The 24,826-nt window shown below is 33.6% G+C and overlaps 1 protein-coding gene across 2 annotated transcripts in view; it reads left to right on the plus strand.

Annotated features, from left to right (window-relative positions):
* Window positions 1-24,826, plus strand: part of LOC118182093 (uncharacterized) — a 145,136-nt gene that overhangs the window by 113,198 nt on the left and 7,112 nt on the right. Inside the window, exons 5-6 of one of the 2 annotated variants that reach the window (XM_085813399.1) lie at window positions 3,829-3,916; window positions 18,434-18,466. In XM_085813399.1, the coding sequence (XP_085669525.1) occupies window positions 3,829-3,916; window positions 18,434-18,466 (121 nt within the window). The remainder of the gene's footprint in view (window positions 1-3,828; window positions 3,917-18,433; window positions 18,467-24,826) is intronic. The other variant, XM_085813400.1, reaches the window with a different exon arrangement.

The following is a 24,826-nucleotide window of genomic DNA, read 5'->3' on the forward strand; positions in this document are numbered from 1 at the left end:
GAAAATCGGTAGAAGTGATGTACATGTACAAAAAAACAAATGATTACAGTTTGAGAAAAATTGGATGATTTATTGAAGTGATAGAGCTTTATAAAGTGAAAAAGTCAGAAACGTGTTTGTCCTCCTCTGGCCCTTATGCAAACAGATATTCGGTTTAACATAGATTGACAGAGTTTGCGGATGTCCTCCTGAGAAATATCGGGCCAAATTCTGTCCAACTGGCGCGTTGGATCGTCAACATCCCGAGCTGGTTGGAGGGCTCTGCCCATAATCCTCCAAACTTGCTCAATAGGAGAGAGATCTGGCGACCTTGCTGGCCAAGATAATGTTCGGCAAGCACTAGGGCAAGCAGTAGAACCATCTGCAGTGGGGGAGGCGGGCATTATCTTGCTGAAATGTAAGCCTAAGGTGGAGTGACATGAAGGACAACACAACGGGCTTTAGAACTTCGTCGACGTACCCCTGTGCTGTATGGCTGCGACGGATGACAAGCATATGGGGCCTACTATGAAATGAAATGGCCCCCCAGACCATCACTCCTGGTTGTCGGCCTGTCTGCCGGAAGACAGTCAGATTAGTATCACACCGCTGTCCTGGGCGTCTCCAGACTCGACTTCGCTGGTCATCGGGGCTCAGTTCAAAGCGAGACTCATCACGGAAGACTATTGTACTCTAGTCAGCGACATTCCAGTGCTAATGAGCGCAACACCACTGCAAACGGGTTTGACGTTGTACAGAGGTCAATGGTTGTCGGCGCAAGGGGCGCCGTGACCTCAGCCCTTTTTCTGTGAGCCGTCTATGAATGGTCCTTGCGGTCACTGAAGCACTAGTTGCACGTACAATCGATGATAATGATGCATCTGGGGCTGTGAATGCCGCTCTGACGATTGCTCGGTCTTCACGTTCTGTCGTTTCTCTAGGCCTACCGCTTCCTTCTTGACGCTCTGTGCGGCCATGGTTCACCCATTCCTGACAACATCGTCTAATAGTAGTATCCTTCTTGCTCAAATGTCGAGGTATTCGCAGATAAGACTAACCGGCTTCTTTAAGTCCAACTACACGACATCCCTCAAATTCTGACATCTGCGCATATCGTTCGCGCACCTGTATGCGAGGCATAGTTGCTGTCTACCAGAGTACACGGAATGAAATTCGCGAAGAATTTATGACCTGGAATCGTAATTTCTTCTCTTAAATATCCTGCCAGTTGCGCAGATCAGATCCGCTGTAGCGACAACCGTTCATGCGTTGGCAGCCAAAATGTAAAATTTTGCATTTTCCGTCGAAACCTGTATGCATATCAATTTGTGTCTAATTTGCTTTATATCTTCTCGGTGCGTCGTGGGGGTTCTTTTTTTTTTTTTTTTTTTTTTCTTCTAAGAGTGTATGTTTCGTTTCTTTGGTTAAATTATACGTTTTTCCTTCATTTTCCTTGAATTATACAATTACCTAACATATTTTTCATAGAATGTTAACTTTGCAGAACGCTATTCTGACGTACGCGCGATTTATTGATGATGAAGCTCTGCGTTCGGCAAGAGTTTACAATAATTAATCCAATAAATAAATGATTGGTATATGAAATAAATGACTGATATACGAATGAATGAATTATCAATATATTAATTACTGTTTTATTATAGAAATAATAATTAATTGTTGATAATAAAATGAATAATTGATCTATTAATTAATTTTTGCTAACGGTTACAGCCGAAAACATCGCAAACGTTGCGGAGAAAACAACGCAAGGCGAAAACGTCGTGGCACAAAATCTCGTGGTCGAAAATAAAGCGGTTCGAAAACTTAGCAGTTTAAAAACAATCATAAAAATATCGCGGTAAAAAATAAAGCACCTACAAATCATCGTATGATTTGTACTCGTGCGTTTTTCAAAGCCCATACTGACATACTATGTAACTGACTTTCGTCATAACTAACAAATCCAAAAATTTGATTGCACGCTATACATGAAAATGTTAACGACACTTTAAGAGTAAATGGAAACAAAAAAATATATAATTTTCCTTACAACTATATCAGATTAACAAATGTGAAAGAAAATAAGTTAATCATTAACTAAGCAATTTTTATAGAGGTAAACTCATGCAGTTATTTAGCTTTCTTTTCTAAGCATTTTAGACTGTATTTTTCATACAAAATAGCAGTAAAACTTTATAAAAAAATCTGATGTGTACACCACATGACTTCCTTGTACGGAATATTAAATTATACGCATTTTTTCTTGCATTTCGTTTAAACTTATTGGATTTAATTAAATCTACTTCGCCGACAGCGCATAAACCACAATAGAATAATGCAATTTTTAAAATTCACTCTATTTGTTTACCATAGCGACACTCTGGCGCTAGGTTCACTTAACAGTATTATATTTCGGTCATATTATAACTCAGAATGCACAAAATTTATATCATTTAAAGAATTATCTAATCGTTTCCACATTCAAATACTATAATAAAGCTAGAACGATGTATAAAAGAAATTAAGCAAACAAAACAAAAAAGAAACAGTTTTTCACAGACGATTGAGTATTTCTCATTCAATTAATTCAGTTCTCACTTCGCGACAAGACAAAAATAAATAAAAACTCAAAATATCTGTATTAAAAATTACTAATTGTTAAAAATTAATAAATCTTAAACACTTATTTCCTCGAAAAAAATCCAGAAAGGATTAAGCATGATTTAAATCGCGATAATAAATGAAGGCGTTATCTTTGTTGTTGCGAAGCTACGTTTCTCTAGATTGGTGACAAATTCACTACTCAGTTGTTTCAAATGTAGATCAGTGGAAACGGGTTCTTTGGAGTGACGAATCAAGGTTCACCCTTTACCGTTCGGATGGCAGGGTCTGGTTCTGACATCTACCTGGAGAACGTCTCCTGCCAGAATGCATTGTGCCAACAGTCAAGTTCGGCGGAGGTGGAATTATGGTCTGGGGGTGTTTCTCCTGGTATGGGCTGGGACCCTTGGTCCCCATTTATGGTAAGCTCACCTCCGATGCCTACTGCATTATTTTGGATGACAATGTGCTTCCTACGTTGTGGTAGTTTTACGGGTTGGACCCCTGTTACTTTCAGGACGACAATGCCAGTTGTCATGTTTCGACGTTAACCAAGCCTTGGTATGGTGCCAATGGAGTTCATCGAATGAACTGGCCTGCTCAGAGTCCAGACCTGTACCCTATCGAGAACCTCTGGGAGAGTTGCATCGCCGAATTCAGGGGTGCACTATCCGTGCAAAATCGGTGAAGGAACTTCTATGTCTTCTCCAAGCCGAGTGGGAGAAAATACCACTAGCTGTCATACAAAGACTTGTGGAAAGTATGCCCCGGAGGGTCCACGCTGTAATTACCTCTCGTGGAGGCTCTACCAACTATTGATTTTGAATAAAGTTAGTTTTTCTTTTCTATCACCAGGTGTCCAAATACTTATTAGTAGTCAGTGTAGTAGTCCTATATACAAAATTTCAACGTTCTGAGGCTACTCGTTTTTGAGTTATGCGAGATACGTACGTTTGTACAGACGTCACGAAACGACTTTTGTTGTTGTTTGTCAATTTGTTTACAGTTCCAAAACTTTGTGTTAATTTACATATAATTTGACCTTCCGAGCCATATGAAAATGATCAGTTGAAAATGTTCTAATTTTTTTCGATCTCAATAAGACATTTTGATTCTTCTATGATTTTCTTTCGACTCACAGTATTTCTTTAATTTTTAATTTACAAATGCATTGTGTTTATTTAGAAGAACTCATCATGTTTAGTCGAATCCTCGTTTAATTTAAACTTATTTTTTCCTTTCTAGGAAGGATAATTCATCATCAAGAAAGTGACCTCCTTTGGCGATTGGGTCTCATAAGTCCAGAAGCTTACAAAATTACAACAGGAACGAGGTATGACCTTCTGTAACTCTTACTGAGTTTCTTTAAATCATATTTGTCACAGCGTTCGAACTTTATATAAGAAATAAATTACGCAGCTGGTGCTCAATTTCATTACGCTGAAAATAAATAAATCTCACCAAGTCTTTTTGTATATTTCACCAGTGTTCATTAAATTGTTTTCTGCTAGTACCGTATATCTGGAAGATTCATCTGGCGTCATCTGGAAGATTTACATGGACGTACTCATAGGCGTTAGCCACATGTTTTGCCTTCCAGGGCGATCCATTTACTGCTTCTGTCAATGCACAGCAAAAATATATAATATGACTATAATATGACAGTATTCTTGAACATTATAATTTACATAATTTTAATAACATAGAAATAAACGTGCTTGATATTGTTCCAAACACCAAACTTAGACTGTTTAAGGAATCGATTTACATACTTCAAAAAAGTCACTCTATCCTTACGGACTGAATGCATTTCTTAGTAATACCACCAATAGACAGCAAGAAATCTCTATATATGGACAATTCAGATTTTTTAGCACTACTACTACCAGAGGATCTAGAGGAGGTGATACCAAAAACAAAAAATTTTTTTCATCACAAGATCTGAAATTAATTATTCACAATCTTAATTCCTACCTTGAAAATAAAGAATTCGCAAAAAATGCCATAAAACTTCTTCATACCTTTAAGAATACTACCTTATGGAATCTGATTAAAACAGTAAATCAACCTTCTCAATGCTTCAAAATAGTCAAGGATCTGATTATATACTTCTGCAATTTTAAACTAAAGAACAGTAATTTTTTTCACAAAAAACTTTTTTGTACTATTCAGTTCAAACACCCTTCTTACGATAAGTTAAAAATTCCTAGCATTTTAAAAAAATTTCAGCACTTGCTTCCTGACCAACCACTTCAAATTAAACCCTGTTTTAAATTTGAAAAAACCTTAGGTCAACTAGTTATCAACCACCACGTTATACAAGATAATAGCAAATGTAATTGCCAAGTGACTGTCTACAAAAAATATGTCGATCGTTTCCACCAACATGTTCTTACTGGAGATCTTAATATCATTGAAGATGTAGAATTACGTACCCTATTGCAACTTGGCACCAAATTTCGTCCTACTTTCGGTATTAATAAACACGTCTGCCTCAAACAATTCAATAATGATCTTGATAAATTTATTATTTTAGCTAGTAATAGATCCAATTTACCCACTACAACTTTTCTTGAATGGAAAGCTGCACTTATTAAAGAATTTCAACGTTTGCTGTTCAAGTCACGTTTTTTCAACTCTTTACACAATAAAAAACGTCTAGAGGATCTAATTCAAAAATTGCAAGATCACTTTATCATCACGAAGATTGACAAAGCAAGCAACAATTTTAGTGTTATTTGACAACAATTCTACTTCAACCTTCTGCATAAAGAGTTAAATAACACCTGCACTTACCAAAAAATCACTACCAGTACTAAGATTCTTCTCAATAAATTTAAAGCACTCCATAAAAGACTAAAAATACAACCCCAGAAATATAACAACAGGTTTGCCAATCTCTATGCCTTACCAAAATTTCATAAGTCTCCAATAAAATTCAGGTTCATAGCTAATAGTACCAAAAGTTATCTCAAAGAAATAGATTATCTCTTTGCACAAAAGCTTCGTATGATACGTGACCTAATTAATAACTATGATTTTGAGGGTCTGCATTGCAACTTGATGATCTCTAGTAACGAACTAGTTCTTAAAACTATGAATTCATTTAAAATAGACCATATCCAATGCTACGACTTTGAAAACCTCTATACTTCTCTACCACTTGAAGAAATTTTTACAAGTTTACTAGCTCTTCCAGATTTATTTCCGCAAATTTCTACCATTCTCAGCAACGAAAAATGGCAACTATTCCTCTCCAGCGTTCTCTTCAATAATTTTATTCAATTTGACAATAGCATCTATAAACAAGTACAGGGAATCCCAATGGGCGGTAATTTTTCAAGCTCTGTCTGTGAATTATTCCTTTTTACAAAAGAATTGACCTATGTCCGTTCACTCTGTACACAAGAACGTATGTTTTACCAACACATCTATATATATATTGATGATGTCATTGCATTTAATAACTACAACAAAATAGAAGTAGCTAATATCTACCCTGCATGCTTAATACTAAATAAAACAAATACAGAACAGCATAATGTAGTCTACCTTGATTTACATATTGTAGATTACAATTTTATTAAAGTTTACGACAAAAGAAGAGAATTTAATTTTTCCACACTTAAATTAACTTACTGGAATTCAAATATTTCCAAAAGAGTCGTATTTAACACAATTTATTCACAGCTACTCAGAATAAAAAGGATCTGCAATACTGCGAAACACAAGAAGAAATACTATACTTCGTAACTATATTAAAAAGTGACCTAATTCCTCATAAAATAATTAAAAATACCCTAAAAAAGCTGGCATTAGCCTTACCTATTTTTAGATTTTTTGAATTAGATAATGATATTTTATGCCTAAAGCCCGAAGGACGGTTTAAGATGGATGACTGATTCAGAGAATCTAATGTAAAAATGTACAGATAATTCTTGTTTATTCATTCTCTTTCCTCCAAAATTTTGGCACTTTACTTTTAAATACTATTGTGTAAATAGTTTTAAATTTCTATAATGGCCAATTTTACTGCTTTTATTAACAAATCGGGCCTTTTCGTTTTTCATAGTAGCTTGATCGCCCGCTAGCTTGAAGAATTACGACTTTTTTAACAAATGATTGTTTTTTCCTTTTACTCTTGCTTTTGTGGGCAAGTTTTGTAGTTTTAGCTGAATTAGCCATTTTCACTTTCAGTCACAATTTTTTCTTCCAACTACATGTCAGTCGCCATTTTGAAATCTTTTCACGTTTTTTCGAGTTTTCCGACCCCCTTCGATAATAGGAGACGAGTTGCAGCTAACGGACAATCTGATGATGCCCACAGAACATCGCTCCCCCTACATACGTCACACGACTGAAGTACACAGAAGGGAATTACAACTACTTTTCAACATAGTTTTAAGAGGGAGATCTCTGCATCGCCACAGGTCAGTTTTTTGTTTCTTTTGTTACAACTTTTTCTTGGTCTTAGCAAGACCCACTTTGTTGGTTTTCATCTTAATTTTCTTTTATTTTAATTGCAGATTTCTAAAATATATAAAATTATAAATCTTTAAGCTTGCAGGCCCAGCCCGTATGTTTTTGTATATTTAGGACTAATAGCAGACCGCTATTTATTTTTGTTTTTATTTTTATTTTGATTTTGATTTTAGTCTAGATTTAAGATGTATCGGAATCGTTTTTACATATTTTAACACCTTAATGTGTCATTTTGTGCGGACGCATCGGGAAATTGGAACAGAGAATTGAGACTATTAAAATCTTCCACGACACTTTGTCTAAATTAAAAAAATTTGTAGCGAAAAAGTTTCAATTGTCTGTTTCGGCGAAACGCGTAATGGGGTTAGCTTGATTCGACGTTCAAACAAATAAATTTTCCCTTGAAAAGCTAGTTTGGAAGTCGATTTGGGCTAATTTACCATTTTCTTACCATTTACTTTTTTATCTGATTTTGTTTTTTAATGTTTTACATGTTAAATGGTTTGATTTTCATATGTATTAATTTTTTTTTTTAAACGTGTTGAACTTTTTGGAGCAACAGCTCCTGGTAACTTTTAGGCGAGCTTACTACAATTTCTAATTTACTTATTTTGCAGCATATTGCGCAAGATGTTTTTTAGACCAAATTGGTCATTCAGTATTGTAATTACTACCTTGCTTGATATGACAAAATGACATATAGACAAATAAAAAAAGCTCTACATTTATTTTTGAAATAAAACTTTAATTCCAACCTTCTATACTACCATTTTACTTATTTTTCTATTAGAAAAATCGCCCACCAGCGGTCGAGCGGCAGATTCGCTGAACACTGGTAGTTCGGTCCGAGGTTCGAATCCCGCGAAACGGCTGCTTTCGTGGTTTTCCCCGTGTTTAATGCCTATATGAGCCAGTTTCTCTTAGAACGTCCTCCACGAAAGCATCCATCCCTTTAGGCAGATAGTGTGTCTTCGAGTGTTTTGCCGTAGTCAAATGAACTAAACCAAACTAGTAGCAAAATCGTCGATGACATTCTTGAAGTTTGTTTCACTGTATTTATACAAAATCCTTGCATAACAAATAACATTTAAAGCATTTGTGCTGAAAATTCGCTGTACTATTACAATATATGGAACTGTATTCTGGACATTGTAGTTTGGAATCAGCTGTAGAAACGACCGTTCTTTTGCCTTTCAACTTCGTCTTCCCTTTCAATAACTGAAAAAAAAAAAAAAAAAAAAAAAAAAAAAAAAAACTTCTCTCTCCATGAGATACTTTTGCTTAATTATGTATGTTTTCGAATATAAGCCGATCCGTGAATAAAACGAAAATGAGTTTTTCTTCAAATATTTACCCAAAATTAAAAACCCGCACAGAAGCCAAAATAAAAATTCCTATTATTCAGACATGTCGCCACGCGGGCGAAATTGTAGCTAAGCAGGTAAAACGACTAGTTTATTTTTCAATCAAATCGCTAAAATGTAAAACGCCAACAATGATAGCTGTAACTCTGGCAACCCTATCTAAAACTAACACATTTCCCCCCCCCTTTCATTTGGCTGTTGCATTGCATACGACCTGTGGTATCTGTGCTTAAAGAATTTATAAGGTGAAAATATTTTATATTTTGTCTAAAAATTCAGAGGGAAGAGAAGTCATTTAAACGACAAATTCCAAACCGCAGATGATAGCATTTTGCTCGGCATTTTTCCTTAAACGGAAAACTAGTTTAAGAGTCTAGACAGCGGGGTGCAAATTTCGTTAACATCATATTTTTGGTTTTGGACACGACGCACTAAACCGTCATCATAAAAGATTTGGAAATAAAAATCTCCTTTTCATAAAATGAATATAATTTAATATTAATTTTTCGTAAACTTCAGAAATTTAAATAAAAAACGGCGATATTTGCCAATTTATCGCTTGCATTCGGCTAACGGGAACGTACATTGCAAGTTTACCTATTGCAAGTTTACCGAATCCGTATATTAAGGCGACCACTGCAATTTACCCTGGTTTGGTTTGGTTTGTTTAATTTTGGCAAAGCACTCGAGGAACATCTGCCTAAGCGAACGGATGATTTTATTGAAGACTTTCTAAGGAGGGAAAACCATGAAACGCCGTTCGCCATGATTTGAACCCCAGAGCGAACTACCAGTATTCAGCGATTTTGCCGTTCGGCTGCCAGTGTGTTCCTGTAATTTATCTTTAGAATAATATCTGAAAATTTTCTACTCTTACATGGAAATATATGGTATGTAATTATAATCATGATTTAATTGATACTTGTGTTTTCATTTGAAATTATCATTACAGTAAGTAAGATATAACAAGGACATGAAGCTGTCGAAATCTCGTTGTTGATTTCTTTGAATACGCTGTCCAACATGAAACCAATAGTTTTCGGAACTCAGATTCGTTTTATAATTCAGTGTTTCATGTTTCTTATTATTGAGTAGATAAGGAAGCTGACTACTGGTAATTTGGACATGACATTAGATCCCAAAATATGAAATGGTTGCATAAATCTTTTCGTAGTTTATGCCTAAGGATAGGTAATTTTGTATTCCCATAGGCATTGATATATGAATACACTGTCTCCACCATATATTAATATGGGTCGCTTCTTTGTTTCTAAGCTTTTAAAAGGAGAACTTTCCTTCAAGAAGGCATCCTACCCCTAAAGTAGATAGCTACAGTGATCTTAGGTACGTGTATAATCCATTAAATACCAGTACTTCTTTCTACTCCCATGGGTACATGAAACTACCCCTATAAAATTATGCTTCACAGAAAAATGCTTTCCGGAGGGGGCCGCTCCCTCTAGCTCCAACTGAACTACAACTAAAAGGCTGGCTGATGCCACAGTTGAATAAAAATAACTATAATTACCCTCTATTAAGCTTGTTCTTCGCTTCCTACTACATGGACCTTTAATGTGATATTTTATAATAGTATATAAAAGAAAGTGCGAGTAAGCTGACCAGTAAATGATGACCAGTAAAGGACAAGCAAATGATGTTTTAATGCAGAATCAATATAAGTATTCATATTTCTTTCTTTTGTGAAAGTTTGTCAGGACTTTGCTCTTTTTTCTTATATCTTCGGCTCCAGGATTTTTACATCCAAATTACTAATGCTAAGACAGTGGTCGACAGTCATATATTAGGAAGTGTGTGAGGCGAAATGAGTCATCGCATAAACAAAGAACCTCTCAGGATTCTCTACGTCTTAGAGGTTCTTTGACATAGATGTCTACTGGACAATCGAAAGTGAACATACTGGGCATCTTAAAAGGGTACTCTTCTGTTATGTGAATCGGATTCAGATGTATATTGTTACGTGCGTATGGGTTCGTTATAGATTGAATGCCCACAGGTCCAACGATAGGATAACAAAATTTATTTTTATCAAGAAACACTTCAAAGTTCTGGAATTTTCTACAAAATTCCACAGTATCACAGGCTAGAATCAGTAGTTATACTTCAAACCACTAACAACGTTAAACACAATACAAAGCAAAGCGCATCTAAAGAGAAAAATAACAGAGCTATTTCAGTTCACGCTGAACTAGCAATTCGCAACATCAATAACAAAACAACTGAGAGTAGATGCTCTCTTCGGCCTTACATACTTTTCAATCGGCGGCCGAGATATTTTTAGTACTTCCTTCTTCTTGAAATTACTGGAAAGCGATATGAGGATCGAATTACGGTTACAGCTAATACAGTGATCAATTATATTTATTCGATTACAATGCTTATTATGGTGGTACAGAGACCAAACCAAAATGGTTGCCGACTTTTGCCGATTTTTCGTCAAATTTGGCGATAAAATAAGTCTCCAAAACCGTTGTCAGCTTGACGATATCTAGCCAAATTACCGAAATATACATTTACTCAATGTTAAATAGACTTGGCACTATATTCTTACTTTTTCGGCATAGCTTCTCTCTTTAGATTTTACGCGCTACTTACACAGAAAAATACAACGATTTCACATATAATTGCACTAAAATCAATATACAATCTATATATCTATATACAAAATTCGTAAGAGTATGTATGTATGTATGCACACACACATATGCTTTTCTCGAAATGGAATGAAGAATATATTTCATTTTTTAATGCTGAGTGCACCAAAATGTTCTTTTTTTTCCATTTGCCATTGACTGAATTCTCACTCTTTCCTCTTTATTAATTTTAAAGCATCTCAGTTTTTACCTGGTCACGGTGAATTTGCAAGTTACCTCTTTCGTTTCAGTCTAAGATCAAATAATTTGTGTGAATGTTAAAAAAAGTTCCCAAGATGTGGAATATTTAATACTTCCTGCCCTACCTTCGATGCTTCTAGGTTACGCTTGCAGAACGATTTGAAAAGGTTTGACGTGACTTGACCAGTGAATGTATCTGATTTTGTGAAATCTAGACTGTTGTTCTCTTTTTATGTTCGTTTTATTTATGCATTTAATACCTTATGTTTTAATGTTTTAATTTTGTAAGCTCCGTGTTGTATATCTGTGGTGTACGAGGAGGTTTTATGTGTTTAAAATAAAAAATAAAATAAAAAACATACATAGTTTCTACTCGGTTTTCGGATCATAATGTCTTCTGAAGTAATAGATATGTTTAAAATATATTTTGTTAATTTTTCTACCACCTTATTGATGAACTCAAAATTTCTTTTTGATGGTCCATTTGTTATTTTTGCACTCCTTTGTTCTCCAGAGGTCTAACACATTGAAATAAGAATGGATCGTCTGGCTTCTGAAGTGCAATAAGATCATAGCCAACCCTGGGAGATCTAGTATGTTTTGCAAGTATGGAAATAGTAACTAGATCAACTCAAAGTTCGTACCTTGCGAATTCTCGTACAGGCGTGAAAACGAACACAACAGGGAAATTGTGTAAAAGACCATTTTATTCATCACAAAGCTGTATAACAGAAGGCGTGGTCTTACGTGCTTACACAAAACACCGACCACTTGCTGTGAGAGCTTAAAAGTAATTTAACAATAAATTTGTAAACTGTAAAAATGCATTAGCAGACTATACAATTCAATTTATTCTAAAAGTCTGACTCAGAAATCTACTTCGGCGATAGACTAATTAGACGACCAGAATGCGTAGCCACTAAGATTAACTTCTGGCTAACAAATAGCAGACGTGCGATTCACTAGCGGAATCACACTCAACACTAATCACATTCTAACCTTTTCGCTCCAACAGATTAAACACTCTCGTACACCTACTTCATGTATATCCTGGCGACGAAATGCGAGGGGAAATAAGAGAATTCTGAAGGCTCAAAAGTAAAACTAAACAGAACCTTATACCCCGAAACCAAAGATGTAACGTAGAAAATGATTGTTTATTTATCTTGCTAATTTGTGCCTTCATTAATAAATTCACGACTCAGTTATTCAAGACGAGACTAAATATTTATTTCTAGATCACTTGCGCATGAGGCTTGCATGTGCTTAGACAATACTATATATTATAAGTGATACAAGTGACAATATTGTATTTTTTACAAAGATCCTCTAAATGATATGAATGAAGGCATCCAAGAAGATTTCTTCGTAGTGTTTTAAGAAGAAATAAAATACATTTCCTTTTTATTCATTAATTAAAATTAGCGTTTCAGATTTAAATTATTTATGTGAGGAGACATTAGATGGAAGACCACTGGACCCTTACAGCCTATCTTATGGCTTACAACAAAGTTGATAAATTTGTGTTATTATTATTATTATTATTGCTGTTGCTTTTGTTCTTGTTAACATATTACAGTTAACATCGACTACATTTTGAATAATGATGACATGATTTCGAAAACCCTTAGAATATACTATATAGATGTGATCTAAATATTTAAAAAATATTATTAGAATTATTACATATATACATATATATATATATATATATATATATATATTAACAAACATGTATATACGTAAAAAGCAAATTTAAAGTTAAAATAATTAAAAAATGTGCAAAAATATAAAAGATTTAATTTTTGAACTAATCTACAATATCATTTAAATTCAGATAATATAAGTAAATCAAGTGCAAAACCAAACCATGAAAATAAATTTACCAATTTAGCAAATTAAAATTAATCTAATTTTTTTCTTAAAATGCATAAGTAAATGACTGTTCAGCAGGCAGGAGACAGACTTATCAAGGGGAAGTTGCCTCCAAACCTAACTCTACAATCATTCAATTCGTGTTTCGTCATTCATGCAGGCAAGGGTAAAAGTCAAAACCAAAAGTAAATACATTGTGAAGAATGTCCAATAAGAAATACCAATAAAGTGGTACCTTGAGAAATTAGCAATTAAAATAAAGGTCTAAAAGGAAAATACCAATAATGAAGATTTTGAGAACTAAGCAATTTTTCAGAAAAAATAATTTAAAAACCAATGCATTTTAGAAATATATATATATTGTGATCTAAATATTATTAGAATTATTATACATATATATATATATATATATATATATATATATATGTATAATATATGTATAATATAATATATGTATAATATATATATATATAATATTTTGAAAATATTTAGATCATATCTGTCTACTTGTAAATATATAATTATTAATTTTCTGTTTATGATTATAAGAAAATGTAAATCTATTGCAAATTGAAAATAAGAAATGTTAATTCTTAAGACTACAACGAGAAAACTATTATTGTAATAAACCTAAAAGAAGTTTAAAACTTAATGTGCATCAAAAACGTACATTTTAAAGTAAAATGAAAAGCAAAGAAAAAGAATAGTACATACAGAGCAAATAAAGTACTTACGTAAAAGAGTAAATTATTGTTGATTTCTCGGAAGAGGACTGATTTATCAAGGGGAATAAGTCCTCTCCGAAAAATTTGCAGTAATTTAGGTATGATGGCCTTTCGTCACTTCGTACGTTTGAATGAATTTTTTAAAGGCAAAAACTAATAAATAAAATATTTATTTAAATTAATAATTTTCAAACATATGTACATGTAACATTAAAAAATGTAAATTTCAATAAAACATGTGTAAATCTCAAAATTATAATTTAAACTATCAATAGACCTTAATTCTCCCTCTCTATTCTAAAAATAATAACTTTTCTGGACTGTGTGATTTCTAAATCAGGCTATGTCACATGGCTTGCATAACGCTCTTGACGTAGCTAATTCGAAACCTGAATTCAAAATTTTGAAACCCGAAACCTTTCACTTAATAAGCAACCTAACCCAAAACCTTCCTTTGGTAAGCCTCTAAATTGGATAACTGCGCACTTTAGCTTCTTCCTCTCTGCCGTCAGGTCGCTACTTCGTTCGCTTAACCTATCCTAGCTATTTTCCATTGCTCTTAAAATATAATCTGTATAAATCTTTGAGGTACATAGGGCACCCACAATGATGATGTGAAATGAAGAAGAATATGTGTCCTCAGAATTCATTATACAGGAGTAAAATTAAGTGCAGAACTTATAGCTATGTCTGTTTTCGAGTGCCATCTTTCTAACTATGCAGTAAAGCTTCTCCGAGTCATTATAACGCTGAGAACCATCGCCAATCCGTTGCAGCTTTCTCCAAGTTATCCTATTACATACGTGTATATCGCACAGTCATCGAGATAATTAATTATTATTATCGTATACATGTATGTATTTTGCTGTACATATACATGTACATGTATTTTGTTGGACAGTTTGAATGATACATGACGAAGGAGAGACCAGTAGACAGACATGGGCGAACTGATCGCACTTTTCATTCCTGGACAACAAATTAATTATCCAACATATTCTTCTTCACACATCATCGTGTACGTAATAAACACACCACAATTTCATGTAGCATTTCACATTTTAGATAACGGCGTAGTTAGTAGTAAACAAACCAAAGAGAGCGGTAAACCAACGAGCAGCCAGGAAGAAGGGTCGACACAAAAGAGAAGCGAGATTGCGCAGCAAAGTTCTTTTATACCAGATTACATCCTGGGTCACATAGCAGATAAATATTCGGATACTAGGTTACGATTTCATCAATTAAGTGTGCAATAAAGATTAGATGGCGGATCTTTTTCAGAATTGCAAAGTAAACGATTATGTTAGAAATATTATTGCTTTGTTATTTTTAGAATAACGAGAGGAGTTAAAGGGCTATTGTTAATTAATAATTAGAAAGGTAGATGGCTTATACTTTTGACAGTGTAAGTCGATTTCACTGTTTAGGTTCCTACACTTTATTAGTATTCGAGAAATAAATCTGTGATGATTTTTTTAAAAGGAGTTATTTAATCAATTATTCTCATGAAGCTACAGGATAAATTAGTTCTCTTCTTTTAGTACAGTAATTATGAGTTTTAAATAAACGTTTATTGTACAGATATTTTTTCCTTTCTTTTCGGAATCATTTTCATATTTTAAATCGAATACCCAACTGATAAATAAATTTTTAACGATGAATAACCACACGTCAAACAGTCGAAAAAGATGCAGCATTCTGTGTACCATTTTCTGTGACGTAGCAAGATCTTGTCACCTAGCTATGAAGTTCAGCTTATTCCTTTTGTACTTCATAAATCTCTTGCTGGAATTGCATAAGATACTCTTTCATATCTTCCCTTTACAAGTTTATTAATCTTCTAAAGTTAAGGAACACGAGATGCTCTACACACCTTTTTCTTGATCAAACCTATTAAGCAATGACTTGTTACAGCGGGTTTCAGTTATTTTAAAATTAACACGGAAATATGAAGGTATATGTATTACTGTTATGGCTGGATCATCACATTTTAAGATAACATACATTTTTAAAGCTGTGTTTTATAAAACCAACCGTGAAACAACAGCGTGCTTGCATATATGTACATTCCCATCGCAACGATATTAAGTAAAAAAAATGTATTTATATATTCGAATTAATATGTCGTATTACACAGATAGGGAGAAAATCAGAAAACATCATTTCTGCTTATGTTCGTAGCTGGAAAAATCTTTCCTGTTCGCTGTTATCTCTACATCTAATGAAAGAAAGAGTCTGCCTGTGTGTGGTGTCTTTCGTTCATGCTGCGCGTAAGCTAATAGACCCACGGCTACGAAATTTGGTACATAGGTGCATCTAGACAAGAGCCAGTGCACCGCAAAGCGAATTTTTCAATATTCGAATCAGATTTTTTTAATTTTATCTTTTTTGATGAAATCGCATGATTTTGAAGAGTTTCATTGTTTTAGAAATGTGGTTTTGGCAACAGTTTTTCATTCAATACTTTGTATACTGGACTGCTGACTATTGAAAATATGAGATAAAATGCTGCGTATTTTCTTTTGATTTTTGAAAACGCAACACGCACATCGCAATCTTCTTATTCTGAAGCGCATGTAGAAAGAATTCCATTTTTTCCTCTCACTCTTTATGAGCTAATGGCAAAGAGTATTTCTTTCTGATGATAGTTTCATTGTTTTAGAAATGTGGTTTCGGCAACAGTTTTTCATTCTTTGCTTTGGATACTGGACTGCTGACTGTTTCTCTTGAAAATATGAGATTTATTGCTTATTTCATTGTAATTTTTTATATTATGTTTAAATTATATATAATTTTAATTATATAAAAAGTTTTGTATGATTTTTTTAGGAAACAAAGTTTTTAACTTCCTTTATACCATTTGAATTCCTAAGATTTGGCAACGGGAAGTTGGTTAATTTATTTATTAGGCTATTAAATATTTGTATTAAGAGATATTGTTTATTTCATAGTAAATTTTTTATATGTGATACATTTTTATTGAGTTTTTTTTATAAAGTTATACTGCAGTTAAAATTCTGTGCAGGTTTTAAATTTAATGTTTGGCAGGCATTTTTACGGTACATTTAAAGTCCAGACGAAGGCTGGCCACGTAGCGATTAGTTTAAGTATAATATTATCTTAAATGTCGATATCAATACGTTCCGTATTGTTATTGCATTTTAGAAACGATGCATAGGCAGTTCTCTATTCAGTTTTTCAATTTAATTCCCAATACAAAGATTCATGAATTTACTTTCCTATTTTCAAATGAAAAGATACAGATTATTTAAATATTTAAAATTTGTTACAAGCATTAACCACTGAAAGAAACACTCTTCTAAATAGCATTAAAAGTTAATTTTTCCCATATATCAAGACTCTCTTAGACTCAAGAATCTCTTAGACTTATCTCTTAGACTAATTCTTAAACTTTTGAATGATTTGTAATGTAATACATGTAATATAAATGGTTCAGATTTTCCAAAATAAATCAATGTACAAAAGTGTTCATATATATACAGGAACTACATTCAGACCTATAATTGTCATATGAAACTACGAGTAATACTGAATGTTATATTATACTGAGATATTTCATATATCATACTTGAATATAATATAGTTAGTTAGTTTTGGGTATTTTACTAAATAATAATAAGATAAATTATGAAAATTTTATGTTACTAAATACGTTATCTAAAATACTATAAAAAACACTGATATTAAATAGCGTACTCTATACATTTAAACTGGGCCTCCTCTAAGATTAAAGATTTTAACATCTCAGAGATAAAACAACGGGAGTTTTTCATATACATACTGTACAGTACCAAGTATAATTTCTAAGCTGTACATAATAATAAAGTCATTCTCGACAAACAAAGTTAACAGTAAAATAATTCCACAAAACACCATGCGAATTTATTTCGACGACACAAACTGATGTGGGAAGATACGTTGGGAAATATTTGGCTCCTGCGTTTTATTATGTTATTAACATAGCTAATTTTTATACAGTTTGTTTTCTTCAATTTCAAAATTTTTGGACCATGGGAAAACCATGTATACGGAATAAGTAAATAATAGTGCGCCATAGCTTTGCATGGAGAAATAAGCAGGTTATTTTTAAAGACAATGTTCATCTAAGCGCTCAGTGATACAAATCAATATCAGTTGATAACTATGATAATGTAAATAATTTTGTTGTTATTTAAAAAATAATATGTATTGACTAATCACTGCAATCTTGAAAACGAAAAAATGCCATATACGCAATTAAAACAATACTTGAAAGAAAAATCAGTGAACATTTCGTATAAAGGAGATCCCGAGGCTAAATAAATTTGCATTTTAAATGTATATAAATATATTTAACTATTCAGGATATCTATTCAGGAAATTTTTGGCAAGAAGAAACAGAAATTTTAATATGACACATTTATTTCTGATTTTAAATGAAAACTTTCGAAAACAGCTTGAAATTATATTATTTTCTAGTGTTAAATATTATGTAGATTAAAATGTTAGTTCAATAATATAATTTTTTCCCTTAAATTTTGCTTCCTTGAAGGGGGCTGGATGGCTTACCTCACCGTAGAACCAGGTACCGTAAATTCGTTCTCATATTTATTATTCTCAATTTTATTTCCCTTTAATGAAACTTACTTTTAATTTGGGAAACATGGTTAATTTATTTAAGGAGACAAGTTTTGGAACCATTGGGAGCTCACCAGCGGCCGAGCGGTAAAGTCGCTGAATACTGGTAGTTCGGTCCGAGGTTCGAATCCCGCGAACGGGCTGGCTGCATGGGTGTTTTCGTGGTTTTCCCCATGTGTAACGTGTATACGACCCAGTTTTCCTTAGAAAGTCCTCCACGAAGGCATCCCTTCCCTTAAGCAGATAGCCCTCGAGACTTTGCCGTAATTAAATAACCTAACCTTGTAGAGTCATTAGGTTAATTGGAAGCAGAAAAGATGAAAAATATGCAACCGCCTTCGCCGGGAATCGAACCACGGACCTCTGGAATACCGGCCCAGCGTGCTACCGTTACACCATAAAGGCACGCTAGGGAAGTGGGAGAAATACCTTATAACCTAACCTAACGTTTGGAACGATTGGTAGTTGCTTAATTTTAAATTTCTGCAGGAAATAAAATCTTCAACCTTATGTATTCATGTTATAGCTATTTTTTAAAGTTTTAAATAAAACTGGGATTTCAAACAGAACTTTTACTAAATACCTCAAAAATATGCTGAGAAAACTTTTTACTTACGTATATTCGTGTCCAAAATTGATAGAATTTGAAAAAAAAAAAAAAAGTACCTATTCTTACGAAGTGTATAACTAAAAATACTAATTCAGCTGCCGAAGAATTATGAAATATTCTGTGCCAAGCACATAAGCATACACGTGCGTGTCTGTGGAGTTGTGGTCGTAGAAAGGATATACACGCACGAGGAGTTTCGGCGGTTTATGTGCTCCTACTCTTTCACGATATCGGCCGTGTTTCTCGCAAGCGTTTGGTAAATTTTATAAATTGTCAGATAAAATGAGAAGTCACAAACATATGGATGACAGAATGAGGTAAAAAATTGTCCGTGGATTGGACACAGACCAATCACAAGCGCAAGTGGCTAAAGAGCTCAATGTAACGTCCAGTTTCGTCTGCAATTTGTGGATACTGTTTCAGGATACTGGATCCATATGGAGAAAATCTAGACAAGGTCGACCAAGGTCATAACGATGAATGAGGATCGTTATTTGGCACTTTCAGCGCAATGGGAAAGGATTGATACAGCTTAGCAACTCTTACGTGAGGTGTATGCTGTCACTAGAACTCGAGTTTCACGATTTACAGTTACCGAAGGCTTTATGAGGATGCTGCATACCAGATGGCCTACTGTTTGCGTCCCGCTTACACCAGTACACAAGAAAGCGCGTTTAGCTCCGTGCAGAGAATATGCTGTGATTTTAATGGAGTACGATGCTTTTTTACAGATGAGTCGAGATTCATTCTGGATACTAATTCTCGGCTTAACTGTATTTGGAGAGAGCCTGGAAAACTATACTATCCCTCTCTCATCAGGGAAAAGGATCACAACGACGGTGGAGATGAGATGTAATGGTTTGGTTAGGCAATTATGTCGGAAGGCCCCGCTCAGCTGATATGTTTGAAAAAGACTCCTTGGGTGCTATGAGGTACACAGAGAAGATCTTGAGTCCTATTTTCGACTATTTAGAAACACAGTTGGTTCTGAGCTTCTGTTAATGGACGACAATTTGAAGAGCAATTTCATCTCCCATCTCGCTTGGAAAACCACCTAGAAATTGGAAACTGCCTTGCTGCATGACTGGAATCGACTGCCACAGGGACTTCTGAACTGCCTCCTGTCCAGTACGGCGTCACCCTGCGCGACCAGCCTGTGAAAGGGGATCATACCTCATATTTGAAAAATTTTCACTTCGACGTCATAACGAGGATTTTGGACATCCCTGCACTATCAGCGTTACTAATATCATTGGTACATAAAGTGTCTTTCTAGCTGTACATCTCTTTCTATGTTATAATATGTATATTAATACCACATTTCATTACAATCTGTTCATTAGTTTTTCAGAAATTAGTTAAAGAGTGTAGATTCTCTTAATTTTGTACACAAGTGTTTTTTGTTTAGCCTATTAAATTCCATAGTTATATACTAACACAATTTAGAAATTTTATATTATGCAATAGAAAATATGTTCAATCGAATTTAATTTCTATATTAAACCTGCACTCCCATCTATATTATGCATATAGATAAGAAGAATGCAAAACAACAAATTTTGAAAAAGATTAAATTTTTCAAAAACTTGATAATTATACGCATCATTGTTTCTAAATGTTGTTTGAATTTAACGTAAATTAAAACTTTTATTCACATTGTAGAGTTCCTCACTTTGTAAATGCTAAGTTATAGTTGAACGTGTAGAATCTTAAGAACTGCTAAGCGAATAATCGCTTGAGTTCGTGTGACAAGAAACAAAAAGATAGAAGGGTAAATAACCCTTTATTATTCAAATAATATTTAACAGAACTCCGTCTTGGAATGTACAGTAAACGCCGACACTTGGGCTTGAACTTAGGCTAAGAAGTAAACTAAACCTAATCTAAACTAAAAGAGACACAGCCGAAGCTATCAAAGTTTTAATGGAGTTGGCCCCTTAACGTTAATAGACTGCAAAGCTATCAAGGGCCTAAAGTACGGCTGAGTGTAATAATAGCTTACGAGAGAGTAGCCTAAAAAGGCAGACGCGTGCAGACAGAATACTTGGTATCTCTCTCACTAAGACCGAAGAACTTCGCGGTTAAATACCGCTCTTGCTCATTATATATTCAGACGTGATTCTAAAATTACGTTCTGGACGGAAGTGTAAGTTGAAGTTAAGAATCGATAGGAAAGGAACTTTGACTCAAAATTTAACTGTTGATAAAATTAACATAATTCTTACAGTATCATATAAATATAAACATTTTTCTGTGCTGTAGACTTAAAGATTCTAAAGTTAAAAGTAAATTGGAGTCAATTGCCTGGTAATTTCCTTTTCTTCTTTTACTATGTAAATAGAATTTTATTTAAAGCTCCAATGAATGATATTTAATCATATTTTTCTGAGAACCTCAAAATTAGCAAAGAAACAGCCTTACAGGTCTTGGAAATTTCTTTGCTTCTGATGAAGAGGGGCCTGTTTTCCCTTGAAATCGATTGCGTTTTTCGTCTAAATCTAAGCCAAATACAAGACTATCTTTTTGCTAATTTTGAGTTTTGCTTTGGCGTGTTTTTTTTTTTTTTTTTTTTTTTTTTTTTTTTTTTTTTTTTCTGATTGGAATTTTTTCTGAGAGTACTTAATACTAGGCTATAATTATTCCCTTGATTAAGTTCAATGTAATAAAGACATAGCTAATTTGACTTTATTGCAGCCAATTTAACATGGGATGAAACTTATATAACAATATAAATTAAAATCTATATAATGGATATAAAACAAGAATAATGAGTGTTTAATGCAAATGAAATTAATTTTTAATGTAAATAAAATTTTAATAGAATACATGAATGTGAATAACTTTGTATTATCAGATTCTCAACTGAAAGATTACTCTGTGTTATTGAAGACTACTTACTATTCCCTGAGAAGATTCTCAGCTATTGGTCGTATGGGTTAAATAGAATGAAAAAGTGGATTTTCTGATCAGAAATGATATGAAAGAAATTATAATTGAGTTCTCTGATAACTATCATTGCCATTCTTTTAGAAATACTCAATTGTTACTTTTGTTAGTGCGATTGCAAGGTTCTGATGCTTTATTTTAAAAAAGCAATAATTTCAGTTTTTTGGAAGTCTAATTTTAAATACATAAAATTTTATTTATAATTTTTATGTATATTTTCAAAGATAAATTATAACAAAAAGTGCATGATCTAATCATAATTAAAAACAAAAAAAAAAAAAAATATTTATTATTGTTTATTTACGTTAAATATGTAAGTCTAATTTGACAACTTTTTTAACTGTTTGGAAAAGTACCCTTCAAAAATGGATCAAGTATTCTTTAAGGTGTATATATATGATCCTATCTTCAAACGATTCAAATTTAATTAATGGAAATACATTTATTTACTATTACTAAAAGTATGTCCCAATCGGAAGGAGAGAACAACAAAATTCAATAGTTTTTAAAGCAAAAAATGCACAATTTGCCAAAATATAAGAATAAACAAACATGAGCTGAGGAAGCCGAGTATCAGAGTGGGTATATAATCTTCTCATTTCCTTAATTTTGCAGCACAATGCGCAAAATATTTTGACCAAAAATTGGTCTTTTTTTTATTGTTCTTACAACCTTTCTTATAATAATATATATATATTTATATACTTTTGCTGCTGCCGATTGCAACCAAAAAGCAGGTGCTCAATTACATATCATAGCAGTCCTATATAGAAAGTTTCAATGTCCTGAGGCTTCTCGTTTTTGAGTCCTGCGAGACACATACATACACACGTACATACAGACGTCACGAAAAAATCTTTTCCGAATCCATTTTAAATCAATTTTATAATCCGTTTGGGGAAAAAGGGGTCTTTTATTCTGCCCTTATGTACAGATATCACGCAGAAACATCTTTAAATTGCATTCGAGAGCGGTCAAAATGTATATTTTTGTTGATATATGATACCCGGAATTTTTGGTGATTGCAAAAAATCCTTTACTTCGAATAAAGAAGTAAAAAACTTATTACATTAGCAGTATTAGGAAAAGGTGTAAAATAAACTGGGTGAACTAAACATAATGAATACTGAAGCATTTCCCCCACGAATTAGCCCCACGAGTGGTCTAGACCGTTGAATGCTGGTAGTTCGACGTGTTGCGAGTTCAAACCCAGACATACAGGCTGTTGCCTGATACTTTGATAGTTTGTTGGTTATTCTGGCATGCAGCGGGAGATGCATTACTACTTGTTTTTCCAGATTCCTAAATGAGTCCCCTTAAGGTCCTGACGCATGTAAAAATCCAAAGAGGAAGCTTCTCTATTTGAGATAGCCTTGCAAAAGAAAAAGAGGCGTGAAGCCCTGAGCTTTGGTGATCAGCAAGCCATGTTTGGGACAGCTAACAGAAGGACTAGGAGGTGGAGAAAGCTGGCCGGAAACACGAGAAGAAGTTTGTCGAAACCGAAACGTGATGAGCTTGCAAACACAAAAGCATGCCTTGTGGATCCAATAACAGACAGATTTTATTTGCAAGATAAATTTCTTACAGTTTGCCGAATGGCAACGAACTCGATAATAAAATTGCATACTTTAGCTTTGCCGTTATTCCACTTCTCTTTTAGAAACTTTCTTTCTTTAGTCCGTAAATAAATGAACTTCCCTAAGCAGAAAGTTTTCTGTACGTGGAAAACCTATCATTTATCTTTAAAAATTTAGTGTTTGGGATAGAAAACGAAGTCGTTTGTATGTTCGTGATTTTCCTTTCCTTTTGGTCACGTAATAACAAGTAAAGGGAAAGAAACAACGCACGTGGAGTATGCTAATCAGCTCTCGCTAATAGCGTTTCTAACGCTTCTTGCACTGTTGTTATTGTAGGCTCTAAGAAATCAATAAAATTTAAAAATAGGCTGTTTTGTTTTCTTTATGCAGTTAAATCATACTAGGCGCATTTTGCTTTCTGCTTGGGTTTTATTCAGTGCGGCAACAAGAAGCTCGGAAATTGTTTTCATTTATTTGAATGACGGAAATTTATCCTAACGATTCGTTTTTTTCATCTTAAAGACCCTGGATCCTCACCTATGAATATTATATGGAGAAAGAAATGAAGAAATTTGTGGTACATACTTAAAATTAGGTGAAGTTCAACTTGATATTGATTTCCTAAAAATGCTCTGTGAAAGCTCAGTGAGTTTCGAGAGAAGCTGGTATAACTTTCCATCATTCCCATTTCATGTTAGCTATTTCACACGAGGAAATCGATCCCTATTTCAGCATAATCCAACAGTTTACTTTTCAGCTAACTATGACTCATTAGAGCAATGTTCTCAAACCAGCTGCCCGCGGACCGAATGCAGCTCCCGAAGCAGTTTTATACGGTCCGTGAATATATTTCAAATATATATTTATTGAAAATATACTGCTGCTATTATTTCGAGATTTTAATTACTTGAAGTCCGAGTTTACATTATTTTAATTGCCTTAGCATTAAAAACTAAAGCGAATAACGCATCAGAAAATCTGTAAATTTAGCTTATTAATTTACACTAATATACAAATAAATCTTATTCGAAGATCTAAAGATGCAATTTTATTTAACTCTTATTCGTAGTTGTGAAAAAAAGAGAAAAAATGTACTAAGAGTAATCGCTTTGCTTGGGAACATATTTATTTGTGAACAACGTTTTTGACGTGACCGATGAACCTCTAGAATCCG

The sequence above is a fragment of the Stegodyphus dumicola genome, chromosome 3, assembly GCF_044657685.1.
Source record: "Stegodyphus dumicola isolate Sdum_Otavi_A_Nest chromosome 3, ASM4465768v1".
NCBI lineage: Eukaryota > Metazoa > Arthropoda > Arachnida > Araneae > Eresidae > Stegodyphus > Stegodyphus dumicola.